At 37.6% G+C, this 25,712-nt stretch overlaps 1 protein-coding gene across 1 annotated transcript in view; it reads right to left on the minus strand.

Moving 5' to 3' along the window:
• Nucleotides 1-25,712, minus strand: part of SLC13A1 (solute carrier family 13 member 1) — an 88,844-nt gene that overhangs the window by 31,169 nt on the left and 31,963 nt on the right. Inside the window, exons 8-12 of the mRNA XM_070787132.1 lie at nt 13,794-13,913; nt 8,914-9,012; nt 8,435-8,536; nt 5,213-5,319; nt 2,895-3,004 (exon numbers count right to left, since the gene is read on the minus strand). Of these exons, the coding sequence (XP_070643233.1) occupies nt 2,895-3,004; nt 5,213-5,319; nt 8,435-8,536; nt 8,914-9,012; nt 13,794-13,913 (538 nt within the window). The remainder of the gene's footprint in view (nt 1-2,894; nt 3,005-5,212; nt 5,320-8,434; nt 8,537-8,913; nt 9,013-13,793; nt 13,914-25,712) is intronic.

Genomic DNA, 25,712 nt, shown 5'->3' on the forward strand with positions numbered 1-25,712 from the left:
TCAATATTTAAATGTTGCCATTATGATCATATGAATATGGTTCACAACTGAGCCACTTAGTGTACTGTGATTGCTTTAGCTGTTTTGTTTTAGTTTTTGTTTGTTTTTCCCAGAAATGACTTCCCTATTCTTCTGCTTGCTTAGTTTTTTAAGCACCCATCACTAATCCTCCAGTACACTTTCCAGTAAAAGCAGAAAACTCCTCACAAGTAGATAGACATTTCAGGTAATTGTTCTTTTTAATTTTCCCTAATGGAGATGTCGATTTTGGAATATTTCCTCCTCTTGCTACACTGGGACTAGTTGCTCTTTAGATCTACTTTACTGTTATAAAGAGACTTCTATTCACTACATTACTTATGGATCCCCTTCACCTCTTTCTGCTATGGGAATCCTGTCTTGTTAACTTCTTTGTGTTGATGGCCCACAGGACCACATCTTTTGTAACTTCCTGATAATCGGTGCCTGGAAAGTAAATTTCTTTAGTCTCTGCATGTCTGAAAACCTCTTTCTTTTCTTTTCACATTACTTTGATATATCAACCTTTTTAGAATTCTGGATGTACAAATAATTATTGCTCCATTTCCTGTGGCTTCCAGTGGGTTCTTTAGAAGCCTGATGTTTAGACCTTAGATACACTGTACATAATACAGGAAAATCAGTCACACTCAGATGAACAGATATGTTATTCTGTTTTTCTCCTACAAATGGAAGGGACAATCCTCCATTTGTGAGATTTCACTGAGTTCCTGCATGTGTGAATTCGTACACGCATGACAAAGTAGTATGGACATCAGAAAGGCTCTAATGACAAGATCAGAAGCTGGCAAAAACATCCCCAGATCTGATAACCAGATGTTATGTATATTATTTCTAGTTTTGACTTATATTTTTGTTTGGGGTTTTGATTTTCCAGTGAAAAAGACTATTTGCCATTTAAATCACATTAGCACAAATTCTTCTTTAAATACATCAATATTTAAATAATGGATTTTACCTATGTATTAGGTAAAATTAGAATGGATTTTACCTATGTATTAGATAAAATTAGATTACCTAATCTTATTAGGTAAGATTAGATGCAGTTGGAGAAGATTACATCACATACAGTCCTTCACCTCAGGAAGCCACTGAGATCATATCATTGTGCTCATGGCTTCAAGCTGACCACTCAGAGGCAGGGTGATTTTGGGCATCCCACAGAAATCTGAGGCTTTGTGCTACGATTTTCACAGCCAAGTAGAGCCCCTCTAAGGTTTCCCTACTTCTTCCAGAGAGAGAATCTAGTGAATCAGTCTAAGTCCACACCTTATAATTTCCTTCTACTGCAATTTTAGGGTCTGGCCAATGCTTTTAAAACCACTTTGAGTGACAGATATTCTGGGAAGGAGAGATGAACATATTGACATCAATACTGAAATTGCTGATTCTGACTTCCTCACAATTCAAATTAACCGATACAGGAATGGAAGTTATTTATTCTGAGAAACCAGATCTCATTACTACTGAGCTAGTAGAAAAGTACCTTTGTCTTCTATTGTTATCATTTGTACTTGAACAGTCTATGAAGCAAGTCAAATGGCGCTCAGAGTTAACACAATTTTTAAGACTTTCATGTATTACCAAATTGCTGAAAACTCAGTATCCAAATCTCATACGGAAAAACTGACAATAAAGTCAGAAGCAAAACACAGTCTTTCCTTAGACTGTCAAGAATAGGACAGAACAGGTACCTATTTGTCTTGAAAAACAGAAAAATTTAACTTTAGGGAAATTGAAGGGCTGGACCTGATATTTCTCTCACCATTGCTTTTACTTTGATGCCTGAATAAGGAAATGGAATTTTCATGAGTTTTGAGTGTTTCATGGAAGGCTACTAAGTCCAGAATAATTAAAGAGTAGAGAATTTTTATGGCATTTCAGGGTAAGATATTCCTCTTCTAGCAACCCTATAACCAGGGCAATTTCAAGGGACAAAGGTTTCCCCAGACTTTTACTTTATATCAGCTGCATAGATGATGGGCCAAAGAAATAGCCAACTTTATTTCTCATGATGATTTCATTTCTTCCTAAAATTACACTATACAGTCCATGGAATTCTCCAGGCCAGGATACTGGAGTGGGTAACCGTTCCCTTCTTCAGTGAATCTTCCCAACCCAGGAATTGAACTGGGGTCTCCTGCATTGTAGGTGGATTCTTTACCAGCTGAGCCACCAGGGAAGCCCTCCTAAAATTAGACATAATAAATATTAAACACGGCTATGTGAAATTCTTTCTGGACTTCATTGAATAAGCATATATGAAGTAATTTTAATGTATTTAATATGTAACAAGTAATGTAATGCAGTTCTATTGTTTCTCATTTTTCTTTGGAAATATTAGGACCATGACATACTTCAGTATTCTTGCCTAGAGAATCCCATGGACAGAGGAGTCTGGCAGGCTACAGTTCATAGTGTCGCAAAGAGTCATGACTGAAGCAACTTAGCAGAGCACATAATTGCAGAGAAATCTGAGAGCTACTTAAATTCATCATGAGATAAGGTAAGGGTGTAAACAAAAAAAAATGTTTTACAAGGAGTCTCTATATAAGTGACTTTTACATGTTATTTTTCTTATTAAGCTTCTCTTCTAATCCTATTTCATGGATTAAGAATTATATTTATTTTTCTCTTGATATGCTGAGACATCATAAACATGATGATTTATGCTCACAGAAATTCTTGAACTCTGGACTCACCTCATCTGTGTGGTATAGTTACTGCTTGGCTACTAAAATCTGCATCATTACAATGATGGATTGAAGTTGAGCATTCCAAAAGCTTGACTGTCCTTGTGTCCTTCTTTTGAATAGTTTAGTTAACTGCTAAGTATCTTAGACACAGAGTATTACCTCACAGCCATCTGCCAAGGCAAACCCTCCACCAACAAGAATGGCTATATCCCAGGGCATGAATGACTGGAATTCTTTCCAAGTAATCAGTGGAGAGTAATCAAAAGCAACTGAAAAACAAAAGTCCTACAGTTAAACATTGCTTAAATATTACAATATGACATTTCTTATTATCTTAAATAGCCATCTCATAAAAAGTTTTCAATATTTCTGTATTATTCTTATATAGGAAACTTGATCTGGACTTTGAATAATTTCTACCTGGCCTAGGTAAAACATTATCTTATAAAAAAAGAAAAATGCCATAACTTGGAAAACTCTTTTGCATTTTATTATAAAAAAATTAGGTAAATGATAACATCATATATAATACTATTCATTCATTCATTCATTCATTACACTAACATCTTTGCCTACCATGAGTAACAAGTGCATTGGGCTATCTGCAATCCACCATTGATTCGACAGAATCTGTGGAATATTATCATTCACTCATATTTATTTGAATATTTTATTTTTCTCAAATCATGAGGAGGGTCATGATAGATTCACCAGAATTTCAGTTTAAAATAATTCAAAGTTCAGATTAAATAATTTTCTTATTATTCAGGAAACCCTTAAAATGCTCATAAAGCAATAATCACAAGGATTTCTCTTGATATTTGGGTTCTGATAACTCCATTGATTTGCTTAGAAATAATGTCATCCATGAACATGGATTTTGTGCCCATTTAACTTTTGTGTGTATCAGGCAAACTTCTACATTGTAAGCTTTTAAGATTACTAAGAAGTCCTCTTCCTGTTTCCTTCCCACAAACTTAAACCAAACCAACTCTCATTGTTGATGGAAACTTTGGTATTTCCTGCTTGAATTAAGACCATATATCCTGTTAAATACTAACATGTCTGACTGTTCTTCTCATGTAAAACTGATTGTTTTATGTCTTCTTGTTGTTTAGTTGCTAAGTCGTGTCCAACCCTTTTTTGATCCCGTGGACTGTAGCCCACAAGGCTCCTCTGTCCATGGGATTGGAGTGGATCCACACTGGCGTGGATTGACATTTCCTATTCCAGGTGATCTTCCCGACCCAGGGATTGAACCCATGTCTCCTGCATTGGTAGGTGGATTCTTTAGGCTGAGCCACCTGGGAAGTCCGTTTTATGTCTTATCTTGCATTTTAAAACCTAATGTGAATCAGTTTATCAGAGAAGAGGAGTTAAAGAATGAGAAAAGAGGGGATGGTGGAGAGGGCAAAGCTCTTTCTGAGAGGAGGACTCAGAAGTAGGGGTCAGAGAAGTTAAGCCATGCAGAACACACTACTGCAAGCTCTTAGGGCTTTGATTGCAATGGTCAGAGACCTCGGGGTCTCAAGGGAATCTCTGCTCTATATTATACAACCTTCTTATAACACATTTGAGATATGCTAGTCTCAAGTGAAGAACAAAAGGCATTCATTTCTATGCTATACTTTTTACTTATATCATGTCCTGGAAATCTGACTCATCAGTCACTCATCTATTCTGACTCAAGAAGTCAAGTGGGCCAGTCTAACTGCATGGCAACCAGTTCCATCCCAGCAAATAAGTCAATGAATAATGAATGAATAAACAACAAAACCCCACAACTCTACCAGCCTATTTCCAAACAATTTTAAACCATCTTCCTATATTGACAACATAGGAATTTGATTACCCAAAACATTTTGTGTTAGTATAAGCATAGGCATGGATGAGAAGTGTGTGTGTATTTATACTCAAATAAGCAGACACATTTTCTTGTCCATGTGTTATGAAGACAATGAAATCTCCCATTGAATATGGTTTCTTTCTTCTGTGACACCAGGTTATGGCTAAGTGTGGGGTTGATCTGCATGTTTTCCAAGGCTACTATGAGGCTGTAAATACTCTTCCCTTGAAATTCCTCACATTTTTAGATCCTCAGCATTTATTACCAAAGGCTCATCTTGAAGTATAACTTCCAAGTTCTTGTTCCTGTGTTTGTCAATAATCAGATTATTTCTGATTATGACCAGGACAATGAGCTTATGATAGACCAAATAGTATCACCCATAGCAGAACTCTAACTAACCATGGTATGTAAAGAAATCTACTTCTAGCTTCTACAAAGTAAGATGGTCCTTCGTATGAGGAGAGGAAGTGTGAGGTCTGAACAGGGGTTGCAGTGTGTAAACAGGAGATGTAAACCAGCAGCTGCGTTCATGTCCATTCCTTCTGTTCTACAAGTTAACTGAAACCAAGGGAATTTTGTACTTTTGCTCTTCTGTCAAATTCATTCAGAATTATAAATAATACTCAACCAGTTTCTCCTGTAGGCGTAGTTTTGGTCAATCTCTTAGCTGGGATAAGAAAGAACAGGAGTCCTATAAGTAAAGCAACAGTTGAATCTGTAGCAAAACCGGGATACCTAAAAAAGATAAGTGTGTGCGTTAAAAAATGCCATCAAGGATTTGTATGAACTAAGCACCAATTGATTATGGAAACAGCATAGAAGTAGGAGTGGTGGTATTGGTTATTTATTCTGGATAATCCGCTCTAAAGTCTATGGATTCACAACTAAAAACGAAACTTAGTGAAAATGAAAATCTCAGACCACATCCCCATTATTTTCATAGGTCTCCTTATTTTTAAAAATCTCCTTATTTTACACATGTTGATATGCTAGGCCAAAAGTTCCCTTTCAGGTTAAGCTGACAGATCTGGTAAATAATTTCTTCTCTGGATTATTTCTTTTAATCATATTGACAAAGCATTGAGGTTGAAACAATAGGCCAAGTCCTATATAATTGTCTATAAAAGGCTACTATTGAATTGTGGCAAGGCATGGATGTTTCCCAAGTCTTTTAAAACTCTTTTGTAAATTGTGAAAAGGAACTGATCTGTTTTTCTAAGATAGAACATCTGCTTCTGTGTTTATAGGCCTTGGCCATATCATACCAATGAAATAGACTCATTTGAAGCTTTGTACCCTATGAAACTCAATCAAGAATATTAATTATCAGAATGGCTTTGAGATGCTCATAGATGATCACCATACAAATTAAGAGTTATTCAGGAACAGATGGGGTCTTAGAAATACCATGCCATTCCTGCAAGTAAGACAGGTTTCCAGAATCCCCAACAGTTAAGAAGCACCTGGAGACCAGATATGAATGAAACAGGAAGAAATCATTAAAAATCAGTTTTAAAAGTCAGCATATTAATTAGTGAATCTTTGAGTCTGAAAAGCAGAGTGTGTACCCTAAGATTATTTTACTACCTTGTAACTCAGCAATGCACACATAGTAAAGAGGCTTTTTATTCCTGTAATTTACTTGAACAATCTAGATAATCAAGGAAATCCATTATTTCATTCAATCTGACAATTTTATAAAGCAGTCTTTTTTCCCTAAATATAGATTTTCTTTCATTGTGGAGTGAAATGCTGCCTTGGTATAATTTAGTCAAAAAATATTACCAATATTATTTTATAGTTCCTTATTTCTTTTATTTCAGTTATAATTTTTGTTGGATTTTTGCCAAATTAGGCAATTTGCCAAATCAGGCATCATGTAATCTGATTTTGTTTTATATGAAAAGACATATTGAAATCTTTCCAGGTTCAAACAGATGGAATGAAAACATGAGGTGGTAGCAATTTATCTTGATTTATCATTCTAGCATTGAAAACTCTAAATGTCTAAAATCTCTACATTACAAATATATTCTAGAGTATATATACTTCATATAAAATCAAGCCATAAATACAGAAATAATTGATCTTTAAAAGACTTTTTAAGCTATTATCATTTTATATTTAGTTTATTATGAACTAAGGTTGTCTCAATATTACAAAATATTAAGCTTAGGTAAATTTTATTTGCTCTGGCAATTTAAAAACATAATTGCCAGTTAGATGTATATATGCAAATTCTTTCCTCTTTCAAAGCTGTTTTTCTTTTCTTATTGTTTTCTCTCAGAATTTGAGACAACATGGGTGCCTCCTCAAAGCAAATACACTTTGTCTTCCTGCTACAGACAAAACATCTGAGTTACATTTTCCTCCCATAAGGAGGAGAATTAGAAACTGATTATATTGAATGTCCTATTGGGGTTTCTGCCTGGTTTTTATTCGCCATTGTCTGATTTCATTTGGTTTTTACACATTGGGGTTTAGGACTCTCCCCACCTAGAATGATCGGAGTGGCGTTTTTAAAAGGAGAAAGAATCATTTTTTCTGTTGGTCTAGGTCTTATTACAAAACCATAAAGTTTAAATCAAACTATTAAACAACAGTTTGCTATGAACAGCTTGCTGTAAGTGATTGGATATTGCCTTTTGTTTAGACTTCTTGAAATGAGAAGTTTTCACCCTAATGGAAAGAAAAAGTCTATGAAGCTGCAGCTGATCCTTGAAAACATGCACCACCCTGCAATTGTTGCACTTGTGTGCTCACTAGGAATTGGCAAGCACACTTGGTGGCTTTAAAAAAATGTTGGCAATACCTGTATAACCAGAAGCCTCTGATGCAAGAATTTCTTCAGTCCGTGTGGGTAGAATAGATTTGACTCAAACATTTTTAGTTTCTACCCCCACTATATGGATTTTTGTGGGGGGATGTAAGACAGGAAGTTCAAATCAGAGATCTGCTGAATTTAGGATACAGAGGACTTCAGTGAAAGACAGATTTGGAAACGTGAATCTCAAACCAAGGTATTTATACGAACATGTAGGATGGTCCTTAATTTAGCAAATTATTCTACAATCTTCCCCCTCACTTCACATGACTCAGCAGTGTCTGCTGGGATATAAATCACTGACAGATAAAGTTAACTCTGACCCAGCTTCTAACAGTAGCTTGTAAAGTCAGTCTTCTTGCTTATTCAGAGAATTCCTTGTTTATAAAATAGAGGCAGGGACAGATTTATAGGGAAATAGTACAAAAATGGACATCAACAGAGGAAAAGACAAAATATGAACTAAATAAATAACCCTTCATAGAAATAAAAACAGGTTGGCAAAAACCACAGAATATGAATTCATATCAGGTTATTAGGAAGCACTGAGTGGTATTCAGCGCACACTTGTATTGCACTTCTTGTGGGAAGATACAGCACTATTCTAAGTGCTATTATTAGCCTCAGCTTACAGATGGAGAAACTGAGAGGTAGGTGACTTGCCTGAAGTAAGTGGAAAAGCCAAGAACAGAACCAAAGCAGTGCGGCTCCAAGGTCTATACTCCTGACCATCTTAAAACATGGCTTTCCTGCAAATCATCCTTCTAATTTTGTAAGGAAGAAAATAATCTTGTCTGAAGAAGCCTTATCTTAGTTACAGGGCAGTTTGGTTCCTGGGCTTGCTGCCTTACCCTAAATTTCATTCTTTATCACTGTTTTTTTCCTGAAAAGATTAGAATTTTAAAAATCTTTTCAATGGAAAGGAAGAAAAGCAAATCTCATACAGTCTTTCAGAGTTATAGGAACCACTTAGGAGAAAAGCAGAGTATAAAACAGGAGGCGACAAATATAACAAGTAATGCTTACTCTGAAAAAAGCGCAGACCAACCAGAAACAAATCCAGGATCTCGGCTGAACCATAGCAGGGCCATTACAATGAAGAGGACTAAGGTCACAATTTCTTGATATCTGTGGGAAAATTCCAATCCTTTCATTTATTTTCTCAGTCAGAACATTTGCAGAAGCTCCCTGAACTGTTGTCAGGGAGAACACAAACTCTGTAAAAACCGGATGTATCAATTATTTAAGAGAATCTGCAGTTAGAAAGGGGCTTTACTCCTCAGTGGGCCTTTCAGCTTCTTGTCCTTCTACCTGGTAAGTTTTAGTTAGACATGGTCTGTATTTTATCATGTGGAGCTATATTGATAAAGGTTAGAACACTTGGGGCCCTTAGCAAGTATAATAAATACATTATAGACCATTATGCACACATTTGTCTTTAAACAAATACTTGCAGCATAAGCTGCATCGCTCTGTGTGTGTGTCCATGTGCATGTGTATCTTACCTTATTGGTCCAAGTTTTTGGTATTCTTGTTTAATAAATGCAGCACAGGCTTTTTGTTTGGCTGTTGGGGGTTTGCCACATTGGAACATCTCCTTAAAGCTAAAAAGAAGAGTGTGGGATTATTTGAGAGAATAGCATTGAAACATATATATTACCATATGTAAAACAGATGACCAGTGCTAGTTTGCTGCATGAAGCAGGGTGCCCAAAGCCGATGCTCTGGGACAATCTAGAGGGATATGGTGGGGAGGGAGGTGGGACCAGGATTCAGGATCCGGGGCACACATGTATACCTATGGCTGATTCATGTTGATGTATGGCAAAAACCATCACAATATTGTAAGGTAATTATCCTCCAATTAAAATTGATTAATTAATTTAAAAAGAATAATTAAGCTTGTTAAAGAATTTTCCCTTTATAGAAGATATGTGTGTGAAAGTGTCAGAAAATATAAAGCTCCCCGCTAGTAACAAAAACCTGTGCTTTTTGCCTATCCCTCTGCCTCTTTCTCTGAATTTTCTGTCCCCTCTTTTCTGTTTTTTCCTGGTTTGCTTAATTTTCGATGCCTAACTGTCATTCCATAACTCCCATGACATCATCTGCTAAGCTCTTCCAAGTCCTTTGGCATCACTGGAATTTTGCTATGTGCCACTCATGTCTAATTTAACACTTTATTACATACCTGACCGTTAAATATTTTAATATATTTCTTAAGTGTGATTGTTAATTTTCATAGAAAAGTTTTATCTCACTAGTGAGAATTATTAGAGAATGGGGGCTGTAGCATGTATTTGGGGGTGGGCAGTAATTCTAAACACTGGCATACAGAGTAAATACTTGACTCATTAACTCTACAGTAGCTTTGTCAGGCTTACAAGATAGTTGGTTGCTAGATCCATCGATTTTCACACAATATGCTAAACTCCAGTTATACTTTAGGCACACAAGTCACATACACTGATCATGAACAGAGTCCAAACTAGGTCTATTTTCAGAAATAAAACCTATTCTATTACATTTTTCTTTGCATTTCTTTACTACTTATGTTCTAATGGCATCAACCAGATAATCTTCCAATTTACTTCTAACAGTAACGGTCAGTCTCTATTTCTTTTAGCTGCTTACTTTTAGTGACCCCTTTCTCCTGTGACTAATTCTTCTGTCCTGAAGTCCAGGGTCCTCAAAACCTTGAACAGCATTTTGTGAAGTGTTGCTCTAAATCTTGATTTAAAAATATCCCTCCAGAGGAAGAAACAAATGGAAAACTGGCCAGATTCTCATGGATTATCTTTTGGAAAATATGAGTAGCTCAGTTAGATTATGTTATATGTTGGTATGGAAAGCATTTGTGGGTATATATCCAAAGGGAACTGACATCTACATTTTTAATAAATATCTGCATTCAAATGTTCATTGCAACATTATTCACAACAGTCGAGATATGGAAACAACTCAAATGTCCTTGGATGGACAAATGAATAAGAAAAAGAATAAAAACTATTCCACACATATATAGTGGAATATTATTTAGCTATGAAAAGGAATGAAGCACTGATACATGCTACAATGTGGATGAACCTGGAGAACATTATGCTTAATGAAATGTCAGACACAGAAAAGAAAATACTGCATGATTTTCCTTCTATGTGGAATCTAAAATAGTTAAACACATAGAAGGAGAGAGTAACATGGTATATTCCAAGGGTTAGGAGAAGAGGAAAATGAGGAGATGTTGGCTAAAGGGTACGAAGTTTCAGTTATGCAGAAAAAGTAAGCTCTGGATGCCTCTGTGCTAAGTTGCTTCAGTCGTGTCCAACTCTTTGCAACCCTATGGACCATAGTCCTCCAAGTTCTTCTGTCCATGGGATTCTCCAGGCAAGAATACTGGAGTGGGTTGCCATGCCCTCCTCCAAGCTCTGGATATCTCTGTACAAATAGAGACTATGATGAACAGCAACAATAATATACTTAAAATTTTGCTAAGAGGGTTGATCTTACGTGAAGAGTTTTTATTACAAAAGGACGGGGAAAAAAGCAAAAGGGGTAGGGATAAACTTTTGGAAGTGATGGATGAGTTTATGGCATTGATATTGATGATGGTTTCATGGGTGTATGCTTATCCCCAAACACAGTAAGTTTTGTATACATTTAGTAACTACAGCTTTTTGTATGTCAAGCACACCTCAATAAAGCAGTTTTAAAAAAAGAAAGGAAGCAACGACATATTCTTCTGTAAAATTGCTGAGGGTAAACATGGCTATTTATGAAAGAGTAGATAGGACGAGGACTGGGGGAGGAGGGCAGTTATCACATGAAGACACGTTATATTTATTTTTCTGCAGTTCTGTTACTCAGATATGTTTGGACTGTTATTACCTTTGCAGGGGCAGAAATTCCTCAATTCTTAAGTCATCCATCCTACACATTCATAATCACCCACATGTACCCCCCACCCAATGAACATGATTAGATGATCATTGTTGCATTTAGGATCAAAAAAGTAATATTTAATTTTTATAGCCTCCATTAAATGATTGACTAGTGCCAGTCTTGAAATTTTCCTCTTGTCAGAATATAAATTCTACCATTAAAAGAAACTAACCTGTGGACCACCTTGAGAGCCATCAATAGAATTATTTTTTTTTAAGTAGATTTAAAGAAGAGTCTTCTTAGAAACTGTTTTCTACCCAGTAAACTGCCTATGTTCTTTGTCACTTTGCTTGGGGACAATCAATAGTTAAGTCAAAATCCAAAGTGTCTTTGCTACAAACGAAGGTTAATGCCTTCACAATGGAACTGATGAAGCATATGACAATGCATCAACCTCTCCATTGAAATAAATCCTGTGGCACTGACAGATGAGCTTCACTTCCCAAATAGGTTGGGGTCATTTATAATGGGTGAGTTAACTGTGTTAATACCCAATGTGCTCATCAGAATGTCTGGTGGCCGGCCAGGGGAGGGGCTGATCATTTCTGTTTGTTGATCTAAAACCTCTGGAGGTGAACACACTGGCAGATCAAAAAGGACACTGAAAAATTAGCTGGAGCATAAATCTGTGCCATGTGTAACCAACACTGGACAGCAAGGGGACTGTTTCAACGTGCCACTGATCATGATTTATGGACTTGGCTAGTATATGCACTTCACAGGATGTTTTTCATCATGGAGAAACACATTTCAGGGCCTCTGCCCATTATCTTCTTAATTTCTCCTTTTTAAGTGGTGGGCCACTTCAAAATGATGATAAGGGTCGCCTACATATTTTATAAAGTCATTATATGTAGCCAAAAAAGAACAAAACAGCTGGGGTCTGAGACCAGATGCTTTCTCCTTTGGTCTGGGATTCCAGTCCCCTGCATCCTGTGTTGTTACCTGAGCAATTGAATAGACCCCCAAAGGCCTGGATTTCCAGGAAGGGGCATTTAGTATGCAGCTGGCCTCTTCCCTCTGATGCCCACCTGCCGTAGGCAGTGACATTCCACACATTGGCTCCAGCGGGAGTGCGGCCTCACGCTGCTCCCGCAATCTGGACAAATAGATTGTTCAAAAAAACCATCAGTACTATCTCCCGACTACTAACAAAACTGGCAGTTCTGGAGAAAAACCAGGAAGAGGAAAGGAGAGGGAAGAATATCAGTCCTTACATGATGAAGCTTGGAAAATGTGGGCACGGGTATGGAACATGACTCCACAGGAGTGTTTGGCTATTCAGAGGAAGTACAGAAAGCTGACTTCAGTCTCCCCTGCAGTGGATAACATGCTGTTTCATTCATAGGTCCTTGAAGTTATTTAAATAAAACCTTATAAAGATAAAGTTGAGTAACTTCCCTGGAGGTCCAGTGGTTAAGATTCCGCACGTCCACTGAAGGGGGTTCGAGTTCCATCCCTGGTTGGGGAAATGCCTCTCAGGGTGGCCAAAAAAAAAAAAAAATGAAGTTGAATTGGTTTGTTTCTTCATGAAAAAAATCCTGAAGATTTGATAAACAGCCCTTTCCCCTTTTTTTGTGGGTATTGTTATATGTGTTGAATCTCTGAGGCAGCATTTTAGATTTTGCTGTAGAACCCTGCATAATTTGAAATGCTTGGCAGGCATTTGAGTCATGTAACTCATTGGTACTTATGAACCACTAACTTCAGTCGCAGCCAAGGTAACATCTGCAAATTCTCTGGCTCTTGATTGATCAGTGTTTCCTACTTTGACTTCTCTATATTCAACTAGGGCCCATCCATACTAGAATTACAGAGTTGCAAGTGAGCTGGTTAAGTCTTCTGGTTAAATTCTACTGGCTTAGTTGAAGATATTGAGACTGAGAATGGATCAGGACTTGCAAAGATCACTCATCTGTCTTGTGAGAAGCCACAACTTTGTCCCTGGTCTCCTGATTCTCAATCCATGTTCTTTCCACGGAGCATGCTCTCAGATTTTTGTTTTAGTTTTTCAAGGGCACGTTAATGTTAGTACAATGTTAGGATGAAACAGGAAGCTCTGCATGCTACAGTTTAAAGTTACTTGATAGCTTGAGGAAATCCACACATTAAACCAAAGAGAGGAGCAAAATTTCTTAAAATTCTGCTTTAACAGGCAGGTTGGGTCCTCACCATAATGAGCTTCATATGTCCTTCTGGCTTATTAATATCTTAATGGCTTAGGATCAGAGGAGACCAAGATAGACTTTCTGTCTACAAAATCTCTTCCATAGATGATATTCTAGAGTATCCATAATGCATGTGTTCATACGTATCAGTTTTGTGGGGAAGAGAAACACAGAAATGCAGCATGCATGAAATAGGTGTAAAAGCCCTGGATGAGGGGCTGAGAACATGGAACCCAGACACCAATAAATAAAGACCTGATTAACATGGAATATGTACTCACTTGAATCCTAGGAAAAACCACTGAAGCCAGATCCAAGACAAGAGGAGAATAACAATGGCAGCCGGGAAGGACATTATAAACCATGATCCAAAGTTGATGCACTGGCAGTCAGGATAGCGCCTGTGTGAGAATACAGAAAAGTGTTCACGGGAGGAGTACAAGTGGAATCGTTTCTGATGGTCTGTGAGAAGCAGCACTTCCCATCTTTCCTGCGATAGCAGCCAAGAAAGAAGATGTTGGGTGGTCGGGGGTGGGGTATTCCCTACTAAATACAGGAGTTAGCTTTGCTCCTCATCTCTTGATTCTGTCACTGCATGGTTATTCATGCTTCTCACAAAAATGAGAGCAGATACATTATGACTTTTGATCCCTTTGAGAAAGTGTTTACCAAAGAACCTAGCACAGTGCCTGATACTCATGGAATTGCACAAGAGATGGGGACACGTGGGTGTGTGTGTTTTGTTATTTGTATTCAAATCATCAGTACATGAGTGAAGAAAGACAAACAAGCAGACCTGGGAACAGGTGAAAATTGACTTAAGAGAACTGCATGTGTCCATCACCATTTCATCTTGGGAGATGACATCCCAGACTCTGACGGGACTCTGATCTGACCCACACTGTCCCTCAAAGCTGTTTTCCCCTCTTGTTTCTTCTGCCCCAAAGCAACTACAACCATCTTATCAGACATATTCTAGACCTTTCTTCCTAGAATTAGGCAGGGCTTTGGGGCTCAAATGGAATAAATCAGGACCAGATAAAAATAAGTAAAAGTCCTGTGAAAAATATCAACTTTTCCATTAACTCTCTTATTTTCAGCTTTCTAGCTCACATAATAAAGCAGTAGCAACAAAAATCCTCAGGTACAGTTTCTTTGGTAACCTCACAATCATTGTTTTGAAATGTAGTCTAAATTCTCATATAGTTATCTATTTTATGACTGTGGGGAAAAGGAAATTCAAGAAACAGTTATCTTTAATTTTTCTTCTTGAAGTAGTAACAGAGTCAGAAATGAGAAAAGTACAGAAAATAATACAGAATTAATAAAAAAACACCATTCACATATTTTTATTATGGTTGAAATCACAAAATAGAAAGAATGTAATAGAAATGCTAGATTTTCAGTATTTTTTTCTACTTAGATCACACTGTATTTTGCCACTTAAAAAAGATCATGTAAATAAAGGAGATGTTTCATGCTACACACATCAACATAAGCCAAATTTATTTATTTTAGAACACTGCTATTTTAGCCTGGTTCCTAAGAAATGCAAAGGCTGTTAAAAAAAAAACAAAAACAAAAAACAAAATTAAGCTTTCAAAACTGCAGATTTCTCTTGTTGTCTGCAAGACATGAGCTGATCTCCCTGGGTCCTAGAATTAGCACTGGCAACTTGAGGATGATTTTATCTACCTTGAAGTGATCCTATGATTCGCTTATATGCTTTTGCCATTGTTACTGCTGTTGTTTAGTCACTAAGTCATGTCCACCTCTTAGCGACCCCATGGACTGGAGCCTGCCAGGTTCCTCTGTCCTTGGGATTTCTCAGGCAAGAATACTGGAGTGAGTGGCCGTTTTCCTACTCTAGGGGATCTTCTTCATCCAGAGATTGAACCCACGTCTCCTGAGTTTCCTGTATTGGCAGGTGGATTCTTTACCACTGAGTCACCTGGGAAGCTCAGTTTTGCCATTTGAAAGTAGCAAATGATAAGTAAAAAATGATAAAGAATACATAAAATTGATTAATGTAAAAAAAATGCTTTAGCAACTCTATGAGGCTCTATAGAGAATTGTCTGCTTAAAAAAAAAAAAAAAAAACAGTGTTTTCAGTTGGAAAATAAGTGAGAAAAGGCTTAAGCTTATCTTCCATCAATTTACTAGACTTGGATTACAGGTCAGTGGCCTGTGTTGTTTTGTTCAGCCTAAAGACAATGAGAAATGCTGCATGGATTAGGCTCAAAACAATGCCCCAAACCCAGTTTCATTTTGCACCGTCTGTAGCCCATACCTTGAAATCAGGCTGCTTTGTTCTCCCCACCCATTGCGGAGAATTCTGTGAGATTTGAGGGAAGTGGGGCTTTTCAGAATTTTTGCCTGGAGGGATAGGCCATTTAAAAAAATGAAAGTTTAAAAAAGCTAAACTCTAGAATTTTTTTTTTCTTCCTTTTTTTTTTTTTTTTGTTCAGTAGTAAGAAAGTAAACACTATGAGGTATAAATATTTTGAATGAAAATGGAATGAGTGGCACCCTAGAAGGGATTAGTTTCATAGTGGTGGTTCTTTTCCCACTTCCTTCATATTCCATAACAGGCTTCCCTGGTGGCTCAGACGTAAAGAATCTGCCTGCTAATGCAGGAGATGCTGATTCAATCCCTGGGTCAGGAAGATCCCCTGGAGGGTGAAATGGCAACCCACTCTAGTATTTTTGCTGGGAAATCCAATGGACAGAGGAGCCTGGAGGGCTCTAGTCTGTAGGGTAACAAGAGTTGAACATGACTGCGCGACTGAGCATGCATGCATGTATAGTCCATAAATGAAGGGACTGCAAGTATCTGCCTAAAGCAAATAGAGATTTCTTCTATCATAAACCATGCTGCTGCTGCTGCTGCTGCTAAGTCGCTTCAGTCATGTCCGACTCTGTGCGACCCCATAGACCACAGCCCACCAGGCTCCCCCGTCCCTGGGATTCTCCAGGCAAGAACACTGGAGTGGGTATAAACCATGCTAACTACATTTAATTCTGATGGAATCCTTTTCTTTCACCTGACAGTAAGTTTTGTGTCTACCATGCACTGGGTACTCTTGCAGCTCCTGGGGATATAGCAGTGAATTAGATGGACACAGTTCAGGCTCTCACAGTTTACATTAAATGGAGAACACAGGCAGAAAAACAAGTAAGCATATAATGAATTGGAAAATAAAACAGAATAGTGTGACAAAAAGAGATTAGGTGGAGGGAGAAATTTTACGTAGCATGACCAAGGAAAATAAAATTTGAGATGAGATCTAAATGGCAAGAAGGAGCTAGTCATGTAAATAACTGGGAAATAGTATTCCAGACAGAGGAAATATCAAGTGCAAAGGCCCTGGGGTAGGAATGATTTGGGGATGTTTGAGGATTAGACAGAAGACCATTGTGGCTGTGTGTGGTGAGCTAAGTTCACAGTCTCATGAAATAAAGTCCAAGAAGTAGCCACTAGGGATCAGTTCATATACAGCCATGTAGGCCATCAGAAGGAATTTGGATTTTAATACTAAGGCAATTGGTCTTCCCTGGTGGCTCAGATGGTAAAGAATCTGCCTGCAATGCAGGAAGTCCAAATTCAATCTCTGGGTCAGGAAGATACCTTGGAGAAGGGAATGACAACCCGCTCCAGTATTCATGCCTGGAGAAATCCATGGACAGAGGAGTCCATAGGGGTGCAACGAGTCAGACACAGCTGAGCCACTAACACTTTCACTTTCACTAATGCAATTAGGAGTAATAGAAACATAGTAAGTAAGCTAGTGACATGATCTAATTTAAAGTCTATGTAAATTTATGAATTTCATAAAACATGTTAGCTAGATGGATTGTGAAGATGGATGGTAACAAGAGTAGAAGCCAAGTATAGTAAGTGGAGCTCCAAGATGACCCCCAAGAACCCTGCCCCTGGCATACATACTTAGTACATTCTTTTCCCCTTCTGTGTGGACAGAACATGTAAAGACGGTGAGATTTTATTCCTGAGGCTAAGTTCTTTAATGGGTGGAGTGAAGAGAATTTGCAGAGGTTCCCATCAATAGACTGACTCTGAGTTAATCAAAAGGGAGATTATGTTGGGAGGGCCTGACTTACTCAAGGGAACCCTTAAAAGAGAGTTGTTCCTGCTGGCTTCCAGATGCCAAAGGAAGGGGGGGGGCATCTAGCAAGGATCTTGGGGTATCCTCTAGTTGCTGAGAGTGACCTTATGCCAACAGACTGCAATAAAACAGGCACCTCAGTGATTCAAACACAATGAATTGAATTCCGTCAACAACCTGGATGACCCTGTACTAGGACTCTGAGCTTCTGTGAAGATCGCAGACCCCACTGGCACCCTGACTTCAGCTGAGCAAAGGACCTGGCTAATCCGTGCCTAGATGCCTGATCTACAGAAATGATGAGGTCATAAATTCCTGCTGTTTTAAGTTGCTAAAGTTTATGGTAATCTGTAGCATAGCAGTAGGAGACATACACATGGAATCTGTTAGAAGACCAAGGCAGGTTTGCAGAGGAGTAGGGAGATGAGTAGATTTTAGCTTCATTTAGATTTGTAGCAGCATAGATGAAGAGAAGGCAGTGGATTTTACAAATATTTGGCATACAATGTAGGAAAGGGTACTATTCATTGACATGAATCTGAGGGAAGAGCAGGTTGGCGGATCGGAATGCTGCTGTGAGGGTGTTCATGTGAGGTGCCCTTTAGCTTTCCTGGTGGCTGTGGTGGATAGTCAGTTAGATAGATGAATCTGGAATTGAGAGAGCAGTTAGAGATGTGAAATTGATGGTTACCCACACACAGGTAGCTTTAGAAACCATGGAAATGGGTGTGTCAATTTCAGGAATCAGTGGAGATGAGTGGAAAAGGAAATACACCAGGGCACTTTAAGTCTTAGAGGTCAGGCAGAAGGGCAGGAATGAGTTAAGCACATTTAATTCTAACAAAATTCCTGTAGGCATGTATTATATTTTTATTTTACACAGAAAACACAAAGTCTCAGAAGGTTAAGTGGATTGCCCAAGGTCACAGAGTGTACAGTCAAGCTGGATATTTAAACCCAGGAGGACTGTTGAAAACACCACCTCTCTTCTTTAAAGCCCAGTGTCCTCAATGTCCTCCCAAGTGAAAAGAAAAAATTCCATATATATTTCAAAATATCCATAAACTAGAGTGCAGACTTGATGTTTTAAGGACATTTTAGAACCCCACAGGAATGATGACATAGGAGAGACATGCTTTGACCTGAAGCATACGAGTGTGTCAGTGTTGAAATTTAGGAAGACAGTGCTATAGATGCAGTTCTTAAGTCCAAGTACAAAATCATAAATAATGCTAATTAAATACACAGCACTGATCTCAAAAGAATGTGTGTGATTGTGGATATTTATTGCTTTGAAACAGGTATTGGCCACTAAGGGCAAGATCAGCTGATATCCACACTGATTACAGTCCTTTTGATTAATGACTATTTTGATTATTTCTGAGTCAAAGCCACTTTTCAGATTTGCATTTATGTACCTCCAGAGGTTTCTTTTCAAATATTAATTACTTTTTACGCATGAACCAGACTTAGATTTCTAACAGCAAGAGCAAAAGTTGAAGCAGCAGCAACGACAATGGCTGGGGTTATTGACAATTTCCTACCTGCCAGGCCCTCTGCTAAGAGCCACGAATGCAGTATGCCATTTAATCTTCATACTAGTGTTGTATGTTCTAGTTTTGCCTCCATTTTACAGATGGAAGAAACTTACATTTGTAGAAGTTAAGCTAATATATGGCAAAGTTGAATCTGAACCAACCAAGTCTAAACTTTGCAATACCCAAATTTCTTCTGTACTATTTGCCAGAGAAATTCTTTCTTAGAAACACATATTATGCTTTTCTGCAGGAGAAAATCATGGTGAGCTTTGAAAGTGGCTATTGCTAGGTAGCTGGCTTACCTTCTTCGTCTGTGATTAGCTAAGCAGAGAGGTTAGGGAGGTGGGCTTTGAATTTAGAGCGCCTATAAACATATTTCTTGGTTTGTGAAGCAACAATAGTTATTATTTAACATATAATTAGCAACAGTGACTGTGCTAATTATTGATAATTCAACTTCCTTCCAAGCTGCTTTGTATACCCACACATTTCACAGCTGACGCCCACAAGCTGAATAATATACTTTGATAATCAGCAAGCTGTGAAATTTTACTTGTGATAATCTTCTATTCTTAATATGATAGATTGGCTTTTTGTGTTTAACTAATAGCTGGTGGATTTGTTAAGTAATATCGATGCAGCAAAACTCCTCTGTTATGAAAGTAATAATTGTCCCTAATAATATTTCCCTTAATAACTTTATTTTAATATCAAAAGATTATTCAGTTATTTAGATGATTCCCAGGAACAATCAGCACTTCATTCATGTCTTGGTTCAGTTCATCTTAACCAATGTTTATTGATCACCTACCTGTGCTCCTTGGGGGCTAAAAGAAGAAGATAATAATTCAATAATTATTATAATTCAATAATTCATGAAACCTTTTACAAGCTTGCAATCAGGCATGCTGGTTATGGGTGTGCGTGGATAAGACAAATTTATAGAAATGTGAATATAGCTTTGATAAGAAGAGATGGGACTGGAATGTAAGTTTTGGAGTAACTGAACAGTTTCAAATGATACAGCATCCATACAAGTAGAGAAAAGCTGGCAGAGTTGGATGTCTTTTTTTTTTAACTTTACAATATTGTATTAGTCTTGCCAAATATCGAAATGAATCCGCCACAGGTCTTTAAAGAACCAGAGTAGGAAGAAGTGAGTTAATTACAGGGTGATATTTGTTAACAATATATTAGGAAAGGAGGAGATTGGATGACAACTGGAAGAGTGTATCAGTGGAGCAGAAGGGTCAGGTAGAGAACATCAAGCAAGCAGTATTTCTTTAATGGGAGCCAATAAAAATCCAAAGAATCTATAAGACTGTAACAGTAAATACAGAAAACAATATTTCCATAATGCCTTATTCCAAGGGTAAGTCAAAAACTAATGGTGAATTAAGCACAAGGGAGTCAGAATCTCGGTGCCACACATTATAGATTCAAAGATTAAGGATGCAAGAAATGTCATACCTTGTGGTTGAGTTAGATAATTGGCTCAGTCTTATTAGTATTGTTCTGAAAATCACCTGCTAAGCTATGTATCAGCTTAGGATGACAAGGGCTTCCCTGGTTCCTCAGTTGGTAAAGAATTTGCCTGCAGTGCGGGAGACCTGGGTTTGATCCCTGGGTTGGGAAGATGCCCTGGAGGAGGGCATGGCAATCCACTCCAGTGTTCTTGCCTGGAGAATCCCCTGGATGGAAGAGCCTGGTGGGCTATAGTCCATGGGATCACAAAGAGTCAGACACAACTGAGCAACTTAGCACACAAAACAAAAAAGAGATGGTTCAGTCAAAATAGCCATGTTTTCAGCATTGCCAATCTTTCAAATAATTCTTATGTGTGCATGTTTTTCTTTTATAAAAAGAAAGTGCAATGCTGCTGCAGCTGCTGCTGCTAAGTCGCTTCAGTTGTGTCCAACTCTGTACGACCCCACGGTCTGCAGCCTACCAGGCTCCTCTGCCCATGGGATTTTCCAGGCAAGAGTACTGGAGTGGGTTGCCATTGCATTCTCTGAGAAAGTGCAATACCTGAATGCAAATACCAATGCAGTCTTTACTTGTCACTGGCAGCAAACTTGATTTTTAAAAATTTTGCCAACATGGCCCCCTCCCAGATGGTGGGAGAGGTAATGAGGCTGCAGAGCAAAAAGGGAACCAGGATTCAGGCCATCTGCCTACACCCCCCAGTGCCTCCGCTGACTGGTGATCATCATTTAAACTCTTGGAGCCTTGGTTTCCTCATCTGTGAAACAAGGGTGTGTATATACATGATTTGAAATATCTCTCTTCACTTGTCCCCTCTCATTATCACTCAGGAGCACACATCTTTCTTTTCCAAGACTGACATTTTTACCCTTGTTTCTATCCCATTCCACCTCCATTAATTGACTGTTAGCCAATTAATAATTTTTTTCTCTCTCTTTCTTCTCCCTGCAAACCTCACAAATCTGTTTTTACTGTCTCCTTTGCCTGAGTGTAAAACCAAACTGATACCTCCCTTATTCTAAAGGAACACTCTGCCTCTGGTTACACCATGCTTGTTCTTTCTTTCTTTCTTTTTTTGGGTTAAACTTGAAACAATCATTTAAACTAGCTGCCTTGTTCTCTCATTATGGTCTCACTCCTTCACTCTCTTTAGTCTGAATTCTGCCCTAATCCCCATTGTTCCCCTGCATCTGCCCTCCTGGAGGTCACTGATGAAAACTAAAAGCCTCTTTTCAGCCATCATCTTACCTGACCCTTCCACCACATTGTGTGCTCCTGACTTATTCTCTGCTTGGAAAATGGTCTTCCCCTCCATCTGTCAAAATCCCACATGCTCCTGGTTCTTCACCTACCTTGATTAACTTTTCTCATCTTCCTTTTTGTCAGTATTTCCTAAGAATCTTTCCATGTTTCAATTCTCTTATCTTTTTTCTCCCTATATTTCCCTTGCTTCACTCAAGATTTTAATTTCTATGAATATATATACACGTGTGTGTATGTATGTGTGTGTATATATATATATATATATATATATATATATATATATATATATATATCTTCTTTAATGGCTCAGCAGGTAAAGAATCTGCCTGCAATGCTGGAGACACAGGAGATGCAGGCTCGATCCCTGGGTCTGGAAGCTTCCCTGGAGAAGGAAATGGCAACCAACTCCAGTATTTTTGCCTGAAAAATCCCATGGACAACGTAGCCTGGAAGGCTACAGTCCAAGGTGTCACAGAGTCAGACACAACTGAGCAACTAAGCACACACACACATATATATAGTCCCAAATTTATAGCTAATTGGAACAATGAATTTGTAAATGCCTGCTGAAAATCTCCTTGTGGGTAGATTCTGAGCAGTTCACTTCACTATATCCAAAATAAGATTTATTTATTTCTCTAATGAATGTGCCTAGTCTTCTCTAAAACTTTATGAAATCACCATCTATTGACATATAGCCCTAGCGTCAAAATTTCCTAGAGTTGCCTTAACCCTTCCTTACCCTTATAAATCCTCATGCCTAGTCACTCACCACCTTCTGACTGTATGGCACCCTGAGTCTAAATCCACCCATCACTTCATGACTCACCTGCTTGTGCCTCTCATCATTTGTCAACAAGTTGGTCATAGCCTGCTAGTTGGTCTCCTGTCCCCAGGTTCTTAGAATGCCAATCAATCTGCACACTGTTCTTCTCAATTGTGTAAAGACATGCACAGGCTATTCTACTACTTCCTGGAAAAACTGATTACAGAATTTATGTACTTTGATTTTCTGGATTATTTGCATTCATTTCCTCCATAAGCATGGTGTTTACTGTTTACTTGGTTTAAGACTGGGCCAGGTTATGCAGACGAATTTTCTCTAGTGATTAGAGGTACTGCACACAACTAGAGTCTTCTTTAAAGACATATGTTCAAAAGTTTCTAGGGAGGTAATATTTTAGGAAGATAGACTTTGGGGTCTGACTGATCTTGATCTGGTCTGCAAACTACCAAGCTAAACATCAAAATTTTCAACTCTACTAATAATAGCCCACATTTATACAGCACATGCTTTATGTTAGGCACCATTCTAAGTGGTATTTATTTTATGTAAAACTTGAAACTATGAGAGAAAGAGAGAGATATTATTATCCTCATTTTTTTTTTTCTGGCAAAATAACAGGCTTAAAGACATTATTGGTCCAAGAGCTGGTATTTGAATATAGACATTTGAATCTCAGAGTCAATGCCTTTAATCACCACTGTATACCATTTCCACAGCAAGAATATAAGGGTTCGTGTGCACTATAATATATGCAATTCATCTGGCAAGGGCTCAATACTTGTCATTTGTCACTTTACCTTCTTCTCTGTATGTCAAAAAACAAGTTATTCTGTTTTAAAATTGTTAATGGTTTCTGTATATGTATGTTTTGCCTAGGCAATGAGCTAGAATCTTCTTTCTGGTAGGTTTTATTTTTTGTATCCTTCAAAAGAGTTCAAAACCATGCCTTGCACATTGTCAATTCTCAACAAATGTTTACTGATTGACTGAGTGGATGAAGATCTGTTTTTATTTGCACAGGATAAAATTTAGGTTTCTCAGAATTTGTTGTTCTTATTTTCCATACGTAAAAAAGAAAACAAAAGAGTACATGCATAAAACATAAATATATTTTATATTTAAGTAAATAGATAAACAGTTAGATAGATAAGGCTTTGAAATGTATTATCCAGTTGCTTCCTCTCTTAGATTACTTGTAAGATAGCACCTTTTTCTAAGTGTCAAAAGCAGGAAATCATTGACTCTCAGGCTAATGTAGCCTTCAGAGTTTGGTAAGACCTAAAATGAACTTGTACAAATGATCATTGGTATTGCTCAAAAAGATGGCAGGAAGTGTCAGGAGAAAAGGTGAGATTATTGTAGTGGCTTTGGAAATAAAGGATGATTTCTCTCTGGCTCCAAACATCTGAACATAGAACATAAACCTTTTTTTTTTATTTCATGTAGTTTTAAGTTTCTGGAACTTTTTTCAATGAAATTGAATGCATTTCATTCCAATGTTGCTTTGGGTTGCTGTTGTATTTTTAGGGTCAATATTTAAGAAAACATTCATTAAATACTTAGTCTGTTTATTTACTATTTACTTTTTATTATGCAAATTACTATATACTTTTAAAGCTATTTACTTTTTATTGTTCAAATTCACAACATAAGTGACTGAAAAGTAGAATTTTTAACTCAAGTGCCCTGACTGTATCCACATTTCCCCATTTTCTGCACTGAAGGAACATCACAGCACTAACTTATATTCAGATTCATACATCTGCTCTCAATTATACATAAGGTTGTTTTGCCCCTTCTCTTTCAATATTTTCTATCAAGAAGGGATATTTTGAGTTTTCCAGTTTTCATATAACTCTTAATGCTAAAGAAAACTTGAAGGAAAAAAAATCACTAAATTTCTAATTATATTTTAAGCATTTTCTAAAAAGAATGTTTTGGCCAAATTCCCATGATTAGGAGAATTACAAGATCAGATAATTAGGGAAAATAGTTACTGAAACATTTTGCTCCAAGTGCTACATGCCCTCAATCTGTCATTGAAAAATGGATGAATACATTCAAAGAGTCCAGGGAACAGTTAAATAAAAGAAAGAAAATTTTGATGATGCATCGGGCAAGAACACAAAGACCAAGGGCAAACTCAGTATGGTTATTTTGACGATATCAAGTCATTTCACAGGAATGGTGGAAACCAGCAGTTCTCTAACACCAACAAAGTAAAAAAGTAAAAATAAAAACTTGGTCTAAATTTCAGAAAAAGATTTATAGAGAGGACTGAGATGTAGAATCTCTTTCTTTGGGGGATTCATGAGAAAAGATACAAGTCTAGCTTTCAGAAAGGGATTAAGTGCATCTCCTGCCTTGAATTAGGAGATGCATTGAATACATCCTTTCTGGCACTGGGAATTTCAGAAGTCTCTCACTTATAAACCAAATGTCTTTCTAAGGTTCTTTTCTAAGTCAGTCATTGGAGTACACACGATGGATGTATACTCATAGACACAGTAAATGCACCCGGTGGTCTGTGTCACATTGTCCCTAAACTGCTCTGTTAGGGTTGTTTTTTGTATATAAGTTCTCATTCTTTCCAGAATGGAGGGTGACATTTTTTGAATCTTGAATTTCTTGGAACATCTTGCAAATAACTCAGAAAGTTCACAGAGTTTGTGACTCTGCTTCCTAGAGTATGGTTTTCCCTGAATTTTTCTATGAAAAATCTTGTTAATCTTGTTCCATGGCATCCTCAACACTGCCCACCTTCCAGAAATTCTGACAATTATCTGTCCTTAGTCCTTGAAATTATACCTTGGGTGTAGAATCAGATTGAGCTCTCACAAAACACTGTGGACTTTCAAACTATTGTTTCAATGATTCTTACATAGTACCAAATATTTTTATGTAGTTTACTTCATTTAATTCTTACGATATTCATATGAACTGTGACTGTTTTAGATATGAGAAAATTAAGTCTTGGAAGAACTACTTATTATTGTGACTGAA

The sequence above is a fragment of the Bos indicus genome, chromosome 4, assembly GCF_029378745.1.
Source record: "Bos indicus isolate NIAB-ARS_2022 breed Sahiwal x Tharparkar chromosome 4, NIAB-ARS_B.indTharparkar_mat_pri_1.0, whole genome shotgun sequence".
In the NCBI taxonomy this organism is placed as follows: domain Eukaryota; kingdom Metazoa; phylum Chordata; class Mammalia; order Artiodactyla; family Bovidae; genus Bos; species Bos indicus.